We start from the raw sequence: 21,640 nt of genomic DNA on the forward strand, positions 1-21,640 counted from the left end.
TTTCTGCAGGTATATACTTGTATTGCAAGTCTACTGGAAGTGTATGGAACTTAGCATAGCCAGCCTGCAGCAAGTACTTTACTTCCTCTGCAAGTGTTCTGCTAGTGATAGCACATTGAAGGATGCATTAGCGAGTACAGCTTGCAGTTTCGTTGCAGAAGAAAAGTGCATTATTTTGCTATAATACAAATATACCACTTGGCGAGACCAAGTGATGTATTTGTAAAAGAAATAGTAACACATGCATTTTTCTTTTACAATGGAAAGTCTAGGCCGCGAAGGTTAATGCTAATCTCGCCACTGCCTGCTGACTTACACATGACTTATGGAAGTGAAACGCTTGCAGAAGGTACTGCATGCAAACTTACACTCATACAAGAATCCAATTGATATCAAAGAAAATGACAATATGGCCTAAAATTCTGCAACAGCAAAATGTGACAAAATAATATAAAAATTCTTTTGCTGTAACCGTGAAAAATCAAGTTATTATTTGTATCTGCATTGTGGTTCGTTAAAACAGCTTTAACATGTGTGTAAGCTTCCTGATTATAGCAGTTATAATCCAACCACATGGAATGCCTCGACAAAACTATAACTAAATGCTAGTGCATAAACCTTGATCTTGTGAGAATGGATGCATCAATAAGACTCTAGAGTGCCCCCCCCCTTTTTTTATACCTTTGATGTTGAAAAAGCTCACCCTAGACTTACGTTACAGCAAGAAATACTTTTTTAACTTAACAGCACACGTCGGAGGGTGAAAACTGGAATGCTTTCCGGTGATTTTAGCTCTTTTTCATGTCTATTTAAAAATATTTCGACTTTTATAGGCTCGTATTCATATTCTAAAGGAAATTAAATAAAAACATAAAAGAAATTAATACTTCAATATTATAAGGAAAGTATTCTAAATAATATAAATGAACAACACTTAATTTAGTATCATTAATTATATTTCGCCCTTGTTAGTTAACTTTTTTTTTCGTCCATGGGCTAAATATGTAATACAAAATTTGCTTTTCAAAGTACTACGTTAGTTCTTCCACTTCTTCCCCACCAACTGCAGCTGCTTCCTCTTTTTGCTGCTTCTCCTTACTGAAATATAAAAGGAAATGCAAACCGTCAATTTCTTATATTATAAATTCATTACATATTTCATTAAATTAATTTTAAAGTAGTTTTCGCTTTATTAATTCCACAATGTCTGTAATCAAGGTGTATACTGGAGTTTACTTTTATATTTCGAGTGTTCTACTAGAAATACTGCCTACTACGATACATTGTCCACCCACGCAGCTTGTGCAATATCATCACTATCTCAGCGTTTTACCTTATATCTTAAATCTTATATAAGTAGTATCCATCAACGCTATCCTGAATCTAATATATTATATACAAACTAAACCTTTTTTTTCTTTCTCTGGCTAGATATTCTTTCTCTAAATTGTGGTGATTTGTTTGAGAAGTGAGTCTAATAACTGAGACTTAGAACGTGTAATTGTTTAAAGGAATGAGACCTTCAGTACACAGTTTAGGTTTCTTGAGGGTTAATAAACACTGGCATCTTTTGTATCTCCTACGTCTGCTGTCCCATTGCATCGGCGTTAAAGACGTTGAATCCGCTCCTTGAGGTACTCGGTTCAATAGAGTTGTTTACTGTACTGGTTATAAATGGATATGGAGAGACTGTAGTTTGGTGTAGAGACTGAGATCTTAAGAATCCGAACCCGACTGAGGGAAATAAGCGCGAATGAACAGAATGAGTCAGAGTGACCAAAATGAACCAGAATGAGCCCCTGTGTGTCCTTTTCAGGGATTTTAATAATTTCTTTGTGGTGGACAACACTGTGGCGGGTTATTTTCGTCAACTATTGTTTCTTCTCCGAGTCTTGTATTCTTGAAATATTCAGTTTAAGAAACCTAAACGTGACTTCATGAATGTCCAGTCAGCTTACTATATTCTTTATCTTCAAACAATCACCTATTCTCAAGTGTGTTTCCGTTTCATTCTTACAAATTGATAAAAGAGGTCATGTTTGTTACTTTTGTTTCTAAATTCAATTCTAAATAAGACACCTGTATGACCATCATGTACTTCAGTACTACACTCCGACTTCATCATCCTTCTGAACCTAGCTGGTACACTCGAGGACAAAACTTGGGTCCTCGACAATATTTTAAACAGATTTATTATCTGGAATTATTTATTCATATTGTACAAAGCAGCTTGGACATGGAGTTAATTCCATCCCTTTATTTGTCTTATTTCAAATGAAAAATACAAGGTAAGCACCACGGACATTGCTGCAGAGTTTACAAACTGTAAACTATAGCACGAAAAAAAAAATAAAATTTATTCATACAATATGTAGTTCTATTGGCTGTGAGAATTAAAATCTAAATTCTTATAAACGACTATTCAAAACAAGCTTAAAAATAAAATAAAAAATTTAAAAAAACTTTCGAAGGGAAAAGCGTGGAGAGCACTATCATTAGTATATGAAGATTTATTATTTGATTTATATGAGAGCGCTTCCCACGATTCTATCTTTCAAAGAAAGATCAAATTTGAAATTCTAAAAGCGAAAAAACTCGCAAGTTTTTTCTCCAATTTCGATAATTGGACTTTTTTTTTTTATAGATTTTTCTCTCAAATTCGTATTTTCGAGTTAGAAACGGACGTGTTTACGTCTTCGTTAGTGGCAATATTGACGCGCCTCTAAAGGCAAACGAAGCCTCGAATCAAGGTTAGTTGCCGGATCATTGTTGTACATGGGAGAAAGCACTTCCCAACCCTAACGTCACCGCAGGCCACAAGCGAATATTTCAGTAGTAAATTGGCCCCGAAAACTTATTTAACCCTTTGGGGAACATTTGGTACAATTTGTACCATATGCGTTTTTCTTGGTACATTGCGTTATTTCTCTTCTATTTGAGCTTTTTCGTCCGTTTTTTTTTTCTCAAGTCCAGAGGCATTGCAGAAGACATTACGTATGGTTTCAGTCCTTCCTGCGTCGAGACATCGGAGGTGATGGCGTCATGTCTAAAATTTGTATTTTCGTGTAATACTTTTTTTTGGGGGGGTATGTAAAGTACTTTTGGCGGGCTTATTTTTGCACGTAGAAGATTGAAATTTTGCGCAAACATGCAGTCCACCGAGTAGTATTTACCAGATGTTTTTCTTCAGATTTCTGCGCTAAAACAGGGGGGGGGATCCAGAGGGTCAAAAAGTTGAAAAGAGGGATATTTTTACCCAAAAATCCCGGTTTTCCTCATTTTCCCGCCTTAGATACATGATGGAGACAAGTGAATGGTACCGCCTGAAAGGCAGTTCTATTCTGAAGAGAATGATGTGCGACACATGGCCCTAGGGTAATTAGGAAAGTGTCAGGGAATTATTATCAAAATATACTTCTGTATAGGGGAATTTTGGACATTTTCGGTATTATTTTTTGCGGGCTTATTTTTGCACCTAGAAGATTAAAATTGTGCACAAATATTCAGTCCACCGAGCAGTATTTACCAGATTTTTTTCAGATTTCTGCGTTAAAACAGAGGGGTAAAGAGAAGCTAAACATTTAAAAAGGGAAATTTTTGCCAAAAATCCCTTTTACGGGATTTTCCCGCCTTAGATAAATGATGGGGACAAGTGAATGATACCGCCTGAAAGGCAATTCTATTGTGAAGAGAATGATGGCCGAAATATGACCCTAGGGTGATTAGGGATGTCTCAGGGAATGTTTAAAAGTTTCCCTCTGTATACGGGAATATGGGACATTGTCGGTATATTTTTTTTTTTGGCGGACTTACTTTTGCACCTGGAAAATTGGAATTGTGCATAAACATTCAGCTCACCGAGTAGTATTTACCAATTTTTTTTCAGATCTCTGCGTTAAAACAGGGGTTGTCCAGGGGGGCTAAAATTTCAAAAAAGGATATTTAGACCCAAGAAATCCCGTTTTTCCTCATTTTCCCGCCTTACAAGGGAGCCTTCCGAAAATGATAGTTGCAGTGAAAGATGTGGCCTATGCCAATTGAAAGAGCTGTAACAGAGATGTTCATTCCCAAAAAATTAGCTGCCCATAGCAATAGGTTCAAGAAATATAAGGGGTGGAAGTTCGGGAAACAGCAAGGTTGGACAAGTTGGAAAAGTGCAAATTCCGCAAAATAGGGGGGGCAAAATACAATGCTGACAAGTGATGTATAGAAAGAGACTTGCCACAATAAGGAACAAATGAAGGCCATCAGTGGGGTTAACAGTGTTGCCAACTGCAATGAAAAGTACATGTTTTGCAAAAAGCACTATATGAAGTGAGTGCAATATTCAGTGTCAACCTGTATTGTAGAACATAAGATATGACGTGTATAATCAGTGGTACAATCTAACAAAAGAAAATAGAAAAACAGAAGTACGAAAAATACGGGAAAGACGAAGTTGGCTATAATGCGCCACATTTGATCACGAGCTGTGCATATTAGAATAAAAAAAAAAAAACAAGAAGCACCGATTATGCAGGAAACCGACGTACCTAGAGTCGAAAAGAAAAAAACGAGTTCCCAAGTTGGCAACACTGGCCATGAACATCCAGACAAGTCTAATATAGTTAGGCCACTCGCTTCACAAAAAGAAAATTCCGGCAACAGGCATCACTCGGAATGCATCAATGCTAGAGTGATTGAGGCAATGTCAAGTCGCGGAACATGAAATGGTTGGGTTGAGCCAACAACCGATAATAGAAGTAGTGAACATTATGTCATGGTTGGGTCGTATGTGGGAATATACAGGGTGTCCCACCAAACTTTCTGACCTGTAAGGTTTGCGAAACGACGGATCCAGTTGTGCAGGAATGTGCCAATGTCAGGGGGTGATAAAAGTCTGTGAGAAGCAAGTGCCCCCAGGATCCCCATCATAGGCCCCAGGAGCCAACTTCAAACTTTCAAATGGCAACAGGGACCGAGTGGTAACTCTCTCGATAAATCATGGAATGTGCAACAACACCTATAGGAAACATTTTTTTATATGAAACATGTTTTTCAAAATGGCCGCCACAAATATATGTTCTGTCTTAACATGGCATCGAACATTGTGATCTCAAATTGCTGCGAAGCAAAAAGAGATTTTGCAAATCCAATTGCACAGGAATGTACTCATGTCGAGGGCCAAGAAAATTTTGTAAGAAGCAAGTCTCCCAGGGCGCCCATCATAAGGCTTGAGTGGTCAACCGCAACATTTCAAATTGGAACAGGGGGCGGATGATATTTCTCTGGATAGATACAACACCGCTTATAAGAAACATTTGCTATATGAAGCACGGGTTTCAAAATGGCCGCCAAAAATGCACGTTGTTCTTGTGACCGAGCAGATATTTTGGCGGCCATTTTGAAATCCCATATAGTAAATATTTCAGATATGCATTGTGGCGTATTCCTAGATTTATCGAAAGAAATATAACTCGACCGATGGTGCTATTTGAAATTTTGAAGTTGGCCCCTGGGACCCTATGATGGGGGACTTGGGGACTTGAGTCTCACAGAAGTTTGTCGCCCGCTGACATGAGTACATTCCTGTACCAAATTTCACAAAATTAAATCCCCACGTTAAGCGGGTTTGCATATCCAGGCTCCTAACTATGAAAACGTTTACGCTCACTCCAACCTCAATCATTTCACGAATTCAACCTGTTTTACGTATGTTATTAGGACATAATATCGATTGTAATTTATTCTAAAAACACTTTTATACATTCCAAGAGCTGTAACGTCCAAATATTTACTGAGAACTCATAGTCGTATCGGAATAAAGAAAAGCGAGTATGGAACAGTAAACTGCTTTCACAAGAGGCAAAAGAAGATGTGCAAAGGCATACAAAACGGTCGAGTGGTTTGGGTCGATACACTATCAATCACATGTTTGTGTGTTCAAACCCGGTAGTAAGTTGTTTCTTTTTTAAGTGTCTTCCTATTTTCATCCGGAGGCTGAAAATATTTCTTTGAGTAACTCATTGAAAACTTCTTTTGTTTCAAATTCAATTAGAACGGAACATTATATGAATTGCGAATCTTAAATCCATAGCTAAAAAAAAAAAATGAAGTATACTCACTACTCCACTATCCTCTGATTTGTAACGAAAAACTATTTATAAACAGTGGTGACTTCAGAAAATTATCCTCGAGGGGAATTTCAATATGCGGGTGGAGGGCAAACATTGGTAGTCCACATTGAGCACGATCAAATATATGGTCCTGAAGGCGGAAATTTCTTAGCTCGAAAGGGGTCTCAAATTCTCCGTCAAATCACGTCCTGAAACTATCATTGCTTAAAAGCTTTTCGTAGTAAATATAATATTACACTTGTTTCTCGTTCTACATTTAGAATTGGTAAAATCATAACTTACAGAGGATTATAATAAAAGCATAAAAATTACAATACCAATCATGTATAAATTATCCTGTTAGTTACCAACTTTGGGTCAGATTAAAACTCAAATATTTGTTTTCGGATTGCACTTAGAAGTAAGTCCTCTCTATATAATCCTGATTGGAAAGCCATGTATAACTCTAATTAATTAATCAATATTTATACAAATATTTTTTTTTATTTTACTATTTTTACTATTCAATATTATATACACTTCATTTCCAAAATCAAAATCTCAAAAATGTATATTGTACGAGTGCAGATTCGGAAATAAATGATTATTTATCATATATATTGGTCTCTATTCGAAATTCTATTTAATCGAATCCGACAAGAACACAGACAGAAACATTGAGAACATGTAAAAAAAAAAAAAAAAGAGAGAGAGAGAGAGAGAGAAAGGTGCTGTACCCGGCGGAGACTCGAACTCAGTTCGAATAGTGCTTTATAAGCCGAACGCCTTAGACCACTCGGCTATGGTAACAACTAGTGATTGTAGCAAAGGCTTCGAGTAGTAGTTCTTATTACAGAATAACGTTTTCTATTGCCTAAAATTTAAACCTAATTTACTTTGATATAATATATCTATTAATTTGTTTCATGAACACGTTTTCGTTACTTTGATGAATGATGTATGTTGTTGATATAGATTCTATTACACGTTCTTTCGTAAATATTATAGAAAGTATCAGGGTTATGTATGATCTTTCATGGAAATTGACTGGCGCATGCGCAGTACACAGACAGTTCAATTGGAAGGCGAGGAAGGAAACGCTAACACACTGTTAGAATGTTTCATCGCTGTGAAGTGTAAAGAACAGCTAAAATGAATTTTACTCTTGTCATTGCTTAAAGAATCACCAGGTTAATGTTTGTCCAAGTTCTCACTGATCAACTGGACTCATGAAAAATAATTAATATTGTCATTACTGCACAATATGAAGAATAAAGAACGTAAATTACACCACATTGTTCTCGAATTCGAACCTAGCTAAGGAAGGGACAATAAACAAAATGTGATTTATTCATTCGAATTGAGATAATTCAATGAAACTAGAAATTACACAATCAAAAGGAAAAACATCGTTAAAAAGGCAATAATACTTTTATCCGAGATGTAAAATAAAGTTATTAATTAACTGAAATGAAAGTAATATTGGGCATGATATAGAGTAAGAAAAAAAAAAGTAAATGTATTCTTAGAAACGTTCAAAATAAATTCACAAATACTTTTTGAAGATATACTACTCTTCCTTAACGTTTTAACGAACTAATAAGTAAACAAGCAAAGGAAAAGAATGAAGAACGAAAGTATTGCTCTTGAAAAAATATAATAAATAAATGAAACTTAAATAAATGTTTACACAAAAAATAACACACTAGTACTTCGTGTAATCACCTCCAGAGTCAATAACTTCTTGAAGTCTGGAGGGGATACTAGATACAAGTCTCGAGCAATACGACGGTGTGTCACGAAAATGTTTCCACAGTTCCATAATATGATTTTGAAGAAGCGTTTGGTCTCTGTCTTCACGTCTCTCTTCCCATTCTTGCACCATGTAGGCCCAAAGATGTTCAATTGGGTGCAAATCTGGGGACAGAGGGGGCCACTCAATACAAATTAACTCTGGATGTTCACTTAGTCACTGTCGTGTTTGCCGGGAAGTGTGAAGAGCACTGTTGTCATGCATAAATATATATTCTTCCTGTTCGGGGAAGTTTCTTTCTAAGGACGGTAACAACGTATTTTCGAGGATATTAATGTAAACACTGCTGTTCATTCTCTCAGGCACCGCAACCAAATCTCCAGGACCAGCAGCCGTCATGTATCCCCAAAAGTGTGCTGATATTCGTCTTGAACAAGAAGTTCTGATAATATTTTGTTCAGCATACCTGGTTCCGCGCGGTCTATACAATATAACTCTGCCTTGTTGGTTAGACTTGAAAACCTTCTCGTCGGTCCAGATGACTAACTCCCAATATGACTGAGGTTGGGTTATGTTATTCTGTGCCCATTCCATTCGTCTGGCCTTGTAAGTTTCAGTCAGGAGAGTCTTCCTAGCGGGTCTTGAACAGTGTAGACCAGCCCCCAATAATCTTCTTCTTATTGTTTCGTGAGAACAATTATATTCTCTGGCTTTGTCCAAGAGGATTGACGTGTGGCGTAGAGGTCTGTTCATTACTTCTGTAACTAAAGCTTGATCTTGAGCTGCAGTTGTCACTTTTGGCCTTCCGGTTCTTGACCGAGACCTGAACCATTCACCACCTTCTTCATGTCGCTGAACCCATTTCTTGACCGTTTTCTTGTCACATCCCAGATCTCTAGCAATCTGAGGCACAGTTTGTCCCATTTTTGCTCGGCCTATGATTTCTCCTCTCAGAGCAACAGACAGTTCTCCACAACCTTTAGAGCGAGGCATTTTCAGAACCTGTTAGAAATTTGTGTTCTGGCGTGTATGACAAATGTCGGTAAAGTGCATCTTTCTGTTTCTACTGCGCATGCACCAGTCAGTTTTCATGAAAGATCATAAATAATCCTGACAATTGTTGTAATATTTATGAACGAATACGTAATAGAACCTATATTAACAACATCATTCGTCAAAGCAAAGAATACAGTAAACATAAAACAATTTCAACAGACTATTACATCAGGCCAAAATAGGCTTAAACATCAGAGAATACAAAATAAATTTCATACTGTAACAAAAGATTGAACACGAAACACGCTTACTATATTTTAAACTTGTGACATTAGCCGAGTGGACTAAGGCATTCGGCTAGATATTCTGAGGCACCATTCAAGAGTAGTTCAAATCCCACCACAGTACAATTTGGTTTTACCTCTTCTTGACGTTTCTGTTTGTGATCCTGCCGGATTCTATTAATTATAATTTCGTAATACGCTAAAATATACGTAATATTTGAAATTCTTAATCTCCCATTTTTACATTTTTCAAGCTCAGTTGAGAAGAAAGAGAGAAAATGAAAGTACAAACATTTACAATAATTACTTAGCATTTACTGTCATTGTAATTGTGGATATTTTATTTATGAAAATGTATAATGAACTAAAAATATATTTAGTAGGTCACATGTCTCCATTTTTCGATTCTAACTTGAAAGTTACAGTTTAGGCGGTGACATATCAAAGACCCAGGGGGTTGTAACCCCTCCCATGGAAACTTTTATATTCTATTGAAATAAAAAGTGTTCCAGTTTATAATCTTGGAAAAGCAACAATCACTGTGTGTGGAGGACTATTTATTTATACTGCGATTTATCACTTCCAAATGTGTCGAAGATGTGACTGTATATTGTGCATAATCATTCAAAAAATATAACACAACGAAGGGACTTCGTAAACCCTTCACGCCACCCCAGGAGGAGGAAGTGCCTCCCGCCGTCCCTCGGTTCGGAACTACTGCTTGTGAGGGAAACATTCTAACAGTGTGTTAGCGTTTCCTTTCTCGCCTTCCAATTGAACTGTCTGTGTACTGCGCATGCGCCAGTCAATTTCCATGAAAGATCATAAACAACCCTGATACTTTCTATAATATTTACGAAAGAACGTGTAATAGAATCTATATCAACAACATACATCATTCATCAAAGTAATGAAAACGTGTTCATGAAACAAATTAATAGACATATTATATCAAAGTAAATTAGGTTTAAATTTTAGGCAATAGAAAACGTTATTCTGTAATAAGAACTACTACTCGAAGCCTTTGCTACAATCACTAGTTGTTACCATAGCCGAGTGGTCTAAGGCGTTCGGCTTATAAAGCACTATTCGAACTGAGTTCGAGTCTCCGCCGGGTACAGCACCTTTCTCTCTCTCTCTCTCTTTTTTTTTTTTTTTTACATGTTCTCAATGTTTCTGTCTGTGTTCTTGTCGGATTCGATTAAATAGAATTTCGAATAGAGACCAATATATATGATAAATAATCATTTATTTCCGAATCTGCACTCGTACAATATACATTTTCGAGATTTTGATTTTGGAAATGAAGTGTATATAATATTGAATAGTAAAAATAGTAAAATAAAAAAAAATATTTGTATAAATATTGATTAATTAATTAGAGTTATACATGGCTTTCCAATCAGGATTATATAGAGAGGACTTACTTCTAAGTGCGATCCGAAAACAAATATTTGAGTTTTAATCTGACCCAAAGTTGGTAACTAACAGGATAATTTATACATGATTGGTATTGTAATTTTTATGCTTTTATTATAATCCTCTGTAAGTTATGATTTTACCAATTCTAAATGTAGAACGAGAAACATGTGTAATATTATATTTACTACGAAAAGCTTTTAAGCAATGATAGTTTCAGGACGTGATTTGACGGAGAATTTGAGACCCCTTTCGAGCTAAGAAATTTCCGCCTTCAGGACCATATATTCGATCGTGCTCAATGTGGACTACCCATGTTTGCCCTCCACCCGCATATTGAAATTCCCCTCGAGGATAATTTTCTGAAGTCACCACTGTTTATAAATAGTTTTTCGTTACAAATCAGAGGATAGTGGAGTAGTGAGTATACTTCATTTTTTTTTTTTAGCTATGGATTTAAGATTCGCAATTCAAATAATGTTCCGTTCTAATCGAATTTGAAACAAAAGAAGTTTTCAATGAGTTACTCAAAGAAATATTTTCAGCCTCCGGATGAAAATAGGAAGACACTTAAAAAAGAAACAACTTACTACCGGGTTTGAACACACAAACATGTGATTGATAGTGTATCGACCCAAACCACTCGACCGTTTTGTATGCCTTTGCACATCTTCTTTTGCCTCTTGTGAAAGCAGTTTACTGTTCCATACTCGCTTTTGTTTATTCCGATACGACTGTGAGTTCTCAGTAAATATTTGGACGTTACAGCCCTTGCAATGTATAAAAGTGTTTTTAGAATAATTCACAATCGATATTATGTTATAATAACATACGTAAAACAGGTTGAATTCGTGAAATGATTGAGGTTGGAGTGAGCGTAAATGTTTTCATAGTTAGGAGCCTGGATATGCAAACCCGCTTAACGTGGGGATTTAATTTTGTGAAATTTGGTACAACTGGATGTGTCACATTTTTTCGCTTTGAAACTATTTCAGTCGCAGAATTAGGTGGGATACTCTGGATATATCATATAGGCGGTGATAGTACTGCGACAGCAACACACAGCAGATCGAGCCTTTGATGATGATTGCTTTCTACAGGTGTGGATATGTGATAGAAAGACCACCAAAGGTTCCGATACCTCTAGAGTACTGTTTCGAGACATTCGCAGGCGATCATTGTACCATGTGTGACGGATTGGCAGTATTCCGCTATGCTCACTGCAAATGTATCTTCGGTTTGGACCATTGTCTCATCCAACAATTGCACGTACAATGTGAACAAGCATGTACAAATGATGCAAAGGCTAATGCCTGTTGTCGGAATTTTCTTTTTGTGAAGCGAGTGGCCTAACTATATTAGAATTGTCTGGATTTTCATGGCCAGTGCTGCCAACTTGGGAACTCGTTTTTTTCTCGACTGTAGAGACGTCGGTTTCCTTCATAGTTGGTACTTCTTATTTTGTTTATTCTAATATGCACAGCTCGTGATCAAATGTGGCGCATTATAGCCAACTTCGTCTTTCCCGTATTTTTCGCACTTCTGTTTTTTCTATTCTCTTTTGTTAGATTGTACCACTGATTATACACGTCATATCTTATGTTTTACATGACAGATTGACACTGAATATTGCACTCACTTCATATAGTGCTCTTTGCAAAACATGTACTATTCATTGCAGTTGGCAACACTGTTAACCCCACTGATGGCCTTCATTTGTTCCCTATTGTGGCAAGTCTCTTTTTCTTACATCTTTTGTCAGCATTGTATTTTGCCGTGCCCCCCCTATTTTGCGGAATTTGCACTTTTCTCCCCTTGTCCAACCTTACTGTTTCCCGAAATTTCACTCCTTATATTTCTTGAACCTTTTGCTATGGGCAGCTAACTTTTTGGGAATGAACATCTCTGTTACAGCTCTTTCAATTGGCATAGGTCACATCTTTCACTGCAACTATCATTTTCGGAAGGTTCCCTTGTTAGATACATGATGGAGACAGGCGAGTCATAGCGCCTGAAAGGCAGTTCGATTCGAAAGAGAATGATGGGCGAAACATGACCCTAGGGTAATTAGGGATGTCTCAGGAAATTTTTTACCTGAGATCATGGTGTTTTACGGTAATTTGGGGCATGGTGGGAATTCCTGATAAAATTTCTCCCGCTCTTGGTATTCAACATAGAAACTTGAAATTTGGCACACACATTCAGTATAGCAGGTACTATTTATCAGATTTTTCTAGATGGCTGCGTTCACACAGGGCCGCTCCAGAGGGGCCCAAAGTGCGTGAAAACAATTTTCCGTCGAAAATTTTCGCTTTGATATAATTTTTCCCGCTCCTGGTATACGGTATGAGCACGCAAGTGGTATCATTTGAAAGCCAGCTCCATTCTGAAGAGAATGAGGTATGAACCATGATCCTAGGATAAACAGTGACGATGCAGTAGCTGCTTGACTGAAAATCTAAAAAATAGCCCAAAAACCCAAGATCTCTTAAGGGTTAAACGGCAACAGACAACTTCTAAGAGCCAAAGGTCGTCCTACGTATAAAGTAACAAAAAAGAATAGGAAAACTTTAAACTTCCAACGACACATTTTGTTGAAAGAAACTCGGACTCGTCTTACAGGTTTGTCATTTGTTAAAAATTACGACTAAATAATCAGGCCCGATATTGATAGCTACACAAATTTACAGAGATTTCCACATTTCTGGTAAACAGACAATATATAGGTAAAACTGAAAAGTGTCTGCCTTCTGGTCAGTAGAGCGCAATCCTATATAAATATTTTAAAACTACATTTAATATTTTTATGGAACCTCTTTTTATACGAGGGTTAAGTCATAAGTCATGACAACTATTTCAATATTTATTTAAAATAAAATCACGCTAAACAGCTGCCTAATTCAATAATTTGAATGTAGCGTCAAGAATCACCGATGTTCCAAAGTTAATTTACTCCCAGCAATTATTTCAGTTTCTTTCAGCAACACCTACCTGACATTTTAATGAAGAATTGCCATGTTGGTGTCTTGGTGCAATATACGGTGTGGGTGATAGCATAACAAAGTTGCAAAATCTTTCAAAAATTTTAAAATACATATTATTTATAGCTTACTGTCCTCAGCTTTTAAAATCTTAGACATATTCACAAACTAAACTTGAAAGAATGTATTTATACCTCTTGGGCATCTAAGGGTCAGGCCGGGATAAGGGAAGGAAAGGATGTGGACAGGCAGAGTCCCAGAATCTACCATCTCATCATTCGTCTGCTGGAACTAAAGACATAAGGGGAAACCTCATCAGGTAGTCCGATCGGAGCAGTGAGATTTATAGGTATCAGTATAAAGAAAATTTTATATAAAGTACTTACGTAATACAATATTCCCAATTTGTGTCCCAATGAACGCTTTCTTATCCAATTTCTTCGTCGATCTCCCACTTAACGTGAACATCTGGGCCAATTCATCATGTAAGAGGCGTCGGAACATATTATTGATGAGCGTCTTCTCATCACGACCAACAGTACTGATTAACATTTGAACCTGAAAAAATGCAGATACTTAATGCTTCTATTTTTCACAATAAGCAACTACAAGCTTACATATTACATGTAAGAGACTAAAGTTGTCTTATTAAGAACTATTTTTTCCCTCTAAAACATGTTTTTGCCACTCACATTAAACAAATGTGGCTATTACAAATTAAAACAGAGAGTATAAGCTTGCAAAGAAGGCTGTTCCTATTCACATAAAGGATTTAATGCGTGGCGTATTGTGATTTTCTATTTTGTTCATTCCTGCAACAATTTCACTGTTGAATTATTTGCTAATCACGAATCAGTCAACTGATTTTAACAATGGAGAATATGGAAAATAGAACCCTTTACATGGTTATGAGCTTCCTTCTCTGAAATTTTGAACCAAGTTAAAAAATACAGGTAGGTTTCTGCCGTTTGGTATATAAGCTCTCTCTTTTTCGGTGCGCAAATAAAATCATTACGAGTGAAGGCCATCAGCAGAAACTGAAAATCGGAGATAGTTCCTTGCCCTTTTCAAGCAACAGTAAAGGAACTGGAGCTCGGTAATGTAATAAAAATTTTCAATAGAGAAATTATTTCCGAATAAGCTTCTGCAGGTTTTGCAAGCATGCAACAGAAGAAGCTAGATCATTAACCTGTTTAAGAAAGACTATACAGAGGTTTCAACTATTAGTTATCTTTTCACTTTTCTAGTAAACTAAAAATATCTACAGAAATAAAATATCGTATTTGCCTAAAAATAAGCATGATCCAATTCTATTTGTAAAAATCTAGTACGCAGCTTACATGACATGACAAGTTTACATGACAAGCAAACTTTCAATCATCATCATCATAATAATAATATGCAATACTTATGTCAACAATATGGTGCTTGTTGCTCATGTTATCACTAGCATCTACAAAAGAAAGATACAAGTATTCCATAATGTATTAGGCATTAATAAATTTGATTGGACAATTCCCACATGCCAATCTTTGCCCTTCTGTTTTTCAAGCTATAGTGGAAACTGTCGAAATCAAAAAAAAAACACGGATCCTTGAAACTAGAAGTGATCACTCTACTTCTGAGCCACCATGGGCCAATGGTTCGAACAGGCCCACGTAAACAGTACTTTGAGGAATACGGTTTACCATACAGCATTAGATGGGAAGCACATAATGTATGTGCCAAGTAGTTTCAGACTGTATGAGAGAACGAAATATCGGGGAGGTTCCCCATGACTTCTATCAGTGAATAGAAAAACATAGATCAAAGAAAGTAGCATTCACTACAAGCTAGAAAGGTATAACCTATAAATATAAAATAAAAAGCAACGCCTGACATATCGATGAATAGGTGAATGCCTGTAGACTTAGGATCTCAGAATAAACTCCAACTACAATATAATATACACACAGCTACGTTCAAAGGAAAATGCTGCTTACCAATTTCAATCTGAGTTTAGAGTTGTCCTTCAACTGTTGTTCAAACTTATGGAAGTCTTCCAATGTTTTCAACGGTAGCACGCCCAAAGAAGCAAAATGGTCGTCATTCTCGTCTTCTTCTGATACAGCCTTACTGCCTAGAATATTACACACCTTTTTATCCAGATTGTTTACACTGTTTGATAAATCTATCATCCACTGTTGTGGAATACTCCACTGTCGATTCGAAAACGATTCATGTCGTGCAACAGGTAATTTCATTTACGTCAGTGTAAAGTCGAATAAATTGTAACGTTCACAAAGCGTATACATTCCGTGAAATTATATGAGCTACCACTACCCTGTTCCTTTTTAGATTTCTAAGGTATATATATACTGTATATATAGAATAATCTTATTTTGCAATAAAAGTTACACCAGCAGCAAAAAGCATGGTGAATGTAATTACGTAGAGAATAAAGGGAACTAATAATAAAGAGAATGTATACAACTTTTCTATAGAGTGGAAGTTATGTGGTTGAGAAGTGGATCGTTTGCTGCGCAGCTGGTAGCACATTGGACGTAAGCTCGAAGGTCCCAGGTTTGATCCCCGGTTCATCACATAACTTACACTCCTTAAAAAAATAATTTGCACCTACAGGGATTTGGCATATCAAAATCGGAAGGTTAACCGTTATTACGAGAAAAAAAACATTATGGTTCTTATTCACCCACATTTTTACCACGCCTATGTTATTGGAGCTGACAGGAATATGGCTTAACCATCCGAGTGACAACAGCTAATAAATATACTGTAGCCAGGCAAACACAATAGGGCCCTTCAGAAATATGTAAGCCAAACTTGCCCGTTAGAGATTACCAAGTAAGGGTCGAATTCGACCAACTGAAGTCCAGCAGAATCCCCCAACACAATGTAACAGTTCAATTTTTACACTATACGAAAAACGCTTGGCGGAGTAAAAATTGTTGCATGTTTTAGAGTTTGGAGTGGAGGAGTTATTGTATAAAATAAATAAATAAATAAATAAATAAATAAATAAAATTAAATTAAAAAGTAGGAGTTATGTAACCCGGATTATCTAATTATCAGAGCGCCATTAGTGGCAGGTTTTTGAAGCTAATCGGTCATAGAACGCTTCAATGACTTTTGCGTCGTTCGAACCGTGAAATGACAACAGGACATAACGTTCGAATGGTCATGAGTGGAATTAGAATTGCATGGCGATTACGTTCTGATGATTACTCCAGGTTGCATAACTTTTTTTTAAAGTAACTTCTTTACTCCAAACTCTGAAACATGCATGAAAATGAAAGTGGCTGGTCAGGGAGACGATGATGATAAGAATGAAATGGTGAAATGAAGAAAGTGGGAGGAAACGGGAGTACCAAGAGAAAACCCTTACACATGGTGTTTGTTCACCACAAAGCCCACTTAACGCAAGCTGGAATAGAACCAGACCCCACGCACAAGAGGTGAACACAATATTTTAACTCCGTCCCATTTCTGCTATCATCAGCTTATTCGAAAAGTGAAAAAAAAAATCTGACTGGCTGGAAATCCTGTATTTAGTGAATGAACAGTGCGCTGTTGCAGGTAACAGTTTCGAGGAAGTTATTACACCACCCTGTTCGACTTGATAGCGAGCGAAATTTGCAATGCTACTTTTTCCATTGCACTTTATGGAAACTCTGATACTTTCGGGATTTAAAAAAAAATGGCTTTGAGTGTTTCTACATTTACAAACACAGGGAAGATGACTAACCTTTCCTCCAGCAACACATTAGATAAGTTAACAAGAATTATAATCTATTTCACAGGCTAGGGCACAGAATTGTGCTTTGGTCCAGGTTTTAGAAAAATGTAAATCTGGTCCTGACAGTAACACACGACACAGGGAGAAAAATCAGCTTTTCATCAAATTAAACTGACGAACGTAATTTTGGCAAATACAGCCATGTAAATAAATATTGTTAACGCGCGAAGAATATTGAAGGTATATTGTACCACTGATTTAAATAATTTGCATATTGTTTTCCTGTAAAGCATTTTTATAGCACATCTTAATTTTTTAGGCATCTTCAGTCCGCACAATTAATTGCAGGGTACGAAGAGAGAAAAGCAGCAGGTGTTTAGTGAACTTTCGCTTATTATATTCTTGAAAAATAAATAAATAAATCTTTTAGTTTTAGTCTCACGGTTATGCCTGCTATGCTATAGGCGACGGTGATGATGAGAAATGAATGAAATGATGGAATGAAGAAAGTGGGAAGAAACGTAAGATTCCTAGAAAACCCACGCACAAGGTGTTTAGCGCAAGCTGGGATCGAACTAGGGACCCCATGCACCAGAGGTGAACGCTCTACCACTTAGACACGGCGGCCTATTATACTTTTGTTCATAACCAGACCACAGTTCATTGCATTGTGTTGGAAAGTTGAAAGGGGGATCTGAGGTGTCCGTATTCTCGTGGAGAAAATATGGGAAGTTCATTTACGCTGGAAGATATTAATTTCACATAAAACATTTTGAAACATTTATTTATTTCATATAACATGAATTGTATCTTTTTTTGTAAATTAATAGACCCGTTTTGGTATTCATATTTGGCAAACGTCAGTCAGGCTTCTGGATGACTTGATCTATATTTGTTCGTTTGTCTGCCGAGCTCCTTCATGACTAAGCGGTTAGTGTACGCGTCTTCGGCGTGGGAGACCCAGGTCTGGTTCCCGGAGGGAGGTCATGTGGTTCGGATTCCATGTTAATCAGTATGTCCCGTCTCACATAGCCTCGCTGCTGAAAGGGACGTTAAACACAAAACCAACTCAACTCGTTTGTCTGCCTCTACCACACACACTACAGGGTACCACTTCCGGCCTTTTAAGTTAAAATTTTCAGAGTACAAGCACGAGACACACAGTAAATTTCCTGTATAGATTTTGGCGGTATACCAACGTAAAATATCAAAATGGCGGCCATTTTTTCAAAACAGCGAGTATCCATGGTACGAAGCGCAATTTTCAGTCTTTTAAGTTGAAATTTCGACGGTAAAAGCACGAGTTACGCTAAATTTGCTGTAATTATTTTCTCGGCAATCAAATGTAAAATTTCAAAATGGCGGCAATTTTTTCAAAAGAGCAGTGAGTAGAAAATTGTTGCAAGTTGTGACAATAACAACCTTGAAATATAAATCACATTTTAACACTTTTAGCCCAAAGACATTGAAATATTTCGAAAAAAACAAATTAAAAACGAAAAACCCCCATATGGGCCCAGGTGGGTTGGGCAAACCCTGCTAATACATAGCATATTATTTATTTATTTAAATGTGCTGTGTAAACAGATGTGATAAGAGTTATTGTAGCTAAAAAAAAACTCACTATGATTATTTACCCTGTATTTTGGAAAATACAAATAGTTCACCTTTTACTGGACCTCATTCAATATCTGTTAGATTTAACAAACGCGGTGTCGTTCATAAATATTAGCACGTACCGCTCGGAAACTTCCCACAATCCAACGATGCTGTAACATTCCGCTAAGTAGTTCCATCATCACTTATGAAACAAATACAACTTCACGTATTATTATGCATACAAACAACAAATTCTCCATTTCGCACGGTAATTTTCTCAAAACTTTGACTAAAATTAACACATGCCCCCTTTCCCGGTTTCCTATGGTGACCCGATCATCTTGTGCCTTTGTTTGCCCTCGGGTAATTTGGAAGCGGATCCATGGTTCCCAAACAAATTACGAGCTTCAGTTAGCTTAGTTCGGGGAAGGTTTTAGAACACTGGTCCTCTCACGTGAGTCAGATTGGCTGCTTTCTGTACAACAAATCAATACTCAATCCACACGCACTATTGCCCAGCGAGTGAAAGCGCGTTTGAAGCCCCGCAGAACACGTTGCTTCTACGTTTATTACAACTCAGTGGAGAGGGCGTGTGTTCTAGAACCTTGCTCCTCGCCCCAGAGCAAGCAGGATGGGCAAGGGGGGCTTCGGCACTTTTGTGGCAATATATGTCGGTGTTCCGGGCAGGCGGTTAATACACTTATGTCGTTTGGGGGATAAGGAATGTCATATTATCAAGTAACATCAACTATATGACGTGTGGAAAAGTAAAAATTCAAAACAAACGAATTTCTCCTCGCAGCGGGCCATTTGTACGCGGGAAACCAGTGAAGCCATTTTGAAAGTAAGAGTTATTACAATTATTTAAGTGTTTTTGAAGGTGAAAATTATTGCGGATGCCTTATATATTTTTTCACTATCCTTGATTATGCGTATGCCCCCCGTCGCTGACGCGCCTGCTCCCTACGGACGCAAACCTCGCTCCGCTCGGGCCCCCTGCTGCTCTCCTGCACTGACTTGGTTAGATAGCATTCGTGCTTTTAGTGGCCACCTAGCACAAATTAGTTCGTGGTTTATGCATTTGCTCCTCGTTTAGTGCATGCTCTGCAAGAAGAAATCGGAAAACACAATAAATGTGTGAAAATTTGGTAGAGCCGTCTGCTCGAGTAATGCCGCATTTTTGCACAATGAAACTGGAGGGGCGTTCCTAGACTTCTCCATTATTTTGGATTAACTTTAGCTACTCCCCTCAGTTTTAACAAGACATCTGCAAAATTTGTAGGAGAAATGAGGTAAGGAATGGTAATTCCGAGTTTTTACTGTTGCTACTACTACTAGTACTACCACTACTACAACTACTACTACTATGGTAATGAATTTCAAGAACACAACAAGCGTTGCGGGGCTACTAACCCACCTTCGTTCCTTCGGCAATACTCTGTGAATTAAGTAGGCTATTGAACTTTTTCGTAGGTTTGATAGAGCAGGGATACATCTAAAAGGTAATAGTACTCTTTGAATTAAGTATTTCGATTTTTTTTCCAGGTTTGATACTGGAGGGGAATAATTAAAGTTAAGTCATTATTTGCAATTGCCGTCGGTATCTCTCCCCCGTTCTCGATTTTAATGGAGTGGAAATCAGGATCAAAAAGCTACAATTACACAAGTATTCAATTAACTATCAATGTACACAAGGGCAAGGTTCTAGATTACTGGTCCCCCTTCCCATTGAGCAGTAATACACAGGAAACAACGTGCCCGGCGGGGCTCTAACCCGTCTTCACTCGCTAATGCTCGCTCGGCAATAGCCTACTGTATAAGTTAAATGTATAAACTTTAGTACAGAAAGAAACCTACCCAGCTACTAATCTACATGGGGGACCAGTAATCTAGAACCTTCCCGTACACAAGTAAACTTCACATCAAATCTTCACTTGCAGTAGCACATACTCTGTGAATTACGTATTTCGATTTTTTTTCTAGGTTTGATAGTGGAGGGGAATAATTAAAGTTAAGCCATTATTTGCAATTACCATGGGTATCTCCCCCACGTTATCGATTTTAATGGAGTAGAAATCAGGATCAAAAAGCTACAATTACACAAGTATTCAATTAACTATCAATGTACACAAGGGCAAGGTTCTAGATTACTGGTCCCCCTTCCCATTGAGCAGTAATACACAGGAAACAACGTGCCCGGCGGGGCTCTAACCCGTCTTCACTCGCTAATGCTCGCTCGGCAATAGCCTACTGTGTAAGTTAAATGTATAAACTTTAGTACAGAAAGAAACCTACCCAGCTACTAATCTACATGGGGGACCAGTAATCTAGAACCTTCCCGTACACAAGTAAACTTCACATTAAATCTTCACTTGCAGTAGCACATACTCTGTGAATTACGTATTTCGATTTTTTTTTCTAGGTTTGATAGTGGAGGGGAATAATTAAAGTTAAGCCATTATTTGCAATTGCCATGGGTATCTCCCCCACGTTATCGATTTTAATGGAGTGGAAATCAGGAGAAGAAATGGTTGTAAGCATGCAGATTTACTGGAAACCGTGCCGACGTCCATGATTCGGGGTGAAATGTAAAAGCGAAAAGAGGAAAAAATAGTTCTTCCTGCTGTGTTCGATCTGAAATTCTTCAGTTTAACTTGTCCCATTATAGATTGGTAAACAGTCGTAATATTGCGGATTCCAAATAGGTGTGGTAGCGTTGCAACAATATATACTATCTCAATGTCTTAACTGTTAAATAACGTTAATACTTGACGTAC

General features: G+C 37.3%; 1 protein-coding gene and 1 long non-coding RNA gene across 3 annotated transcripts in view; both read right to left on the reverse strand.

Moving 5' to 3' along the window:
- LOC145667994 (uncharacterized) overlaps positions 1-21,640 on the reverse strand; it is a 267,045-nt gene that overhangs the window by 244,701 nt on the left and 704 nt on the right. The gene's annotated exons all lie outside the window — the stretch shown is intronic.
- LOC145667993 (uncharacterized) lies at positions 909-21,634 on the reverse strand. Its single transcript, XM_081735437.1, has 3 exons — positions 15,511-21,634; positions 13,915-14,086; positions 909-1,098 (listed from the first exon to the last, which is right to left on the reverse strand). Exons 1-3 carry the CDS (start codon positions 15,769-15,771, stop codon positions 1,037-1,039), a joined length of 495 nt encoding a protein of 164 aa, XP_081591563.1. The 5' UTR covers positions 15,772-21,634; the 3' UTR covers positions 909-1,036.

Source organism: Thermobia domestica, chromosome 13 (genome assembly GCF_964235325.1).
Source record: "Thermobia domestica chromosome 13, izTheDome1.hap1.1, whole genome shotgun sequence".
NCBI lineage: Eukaryota > Metazoa > Arthropoda > Insecta > Zygentoma > Lepismatidae > Thermobia > Thermobia domestica.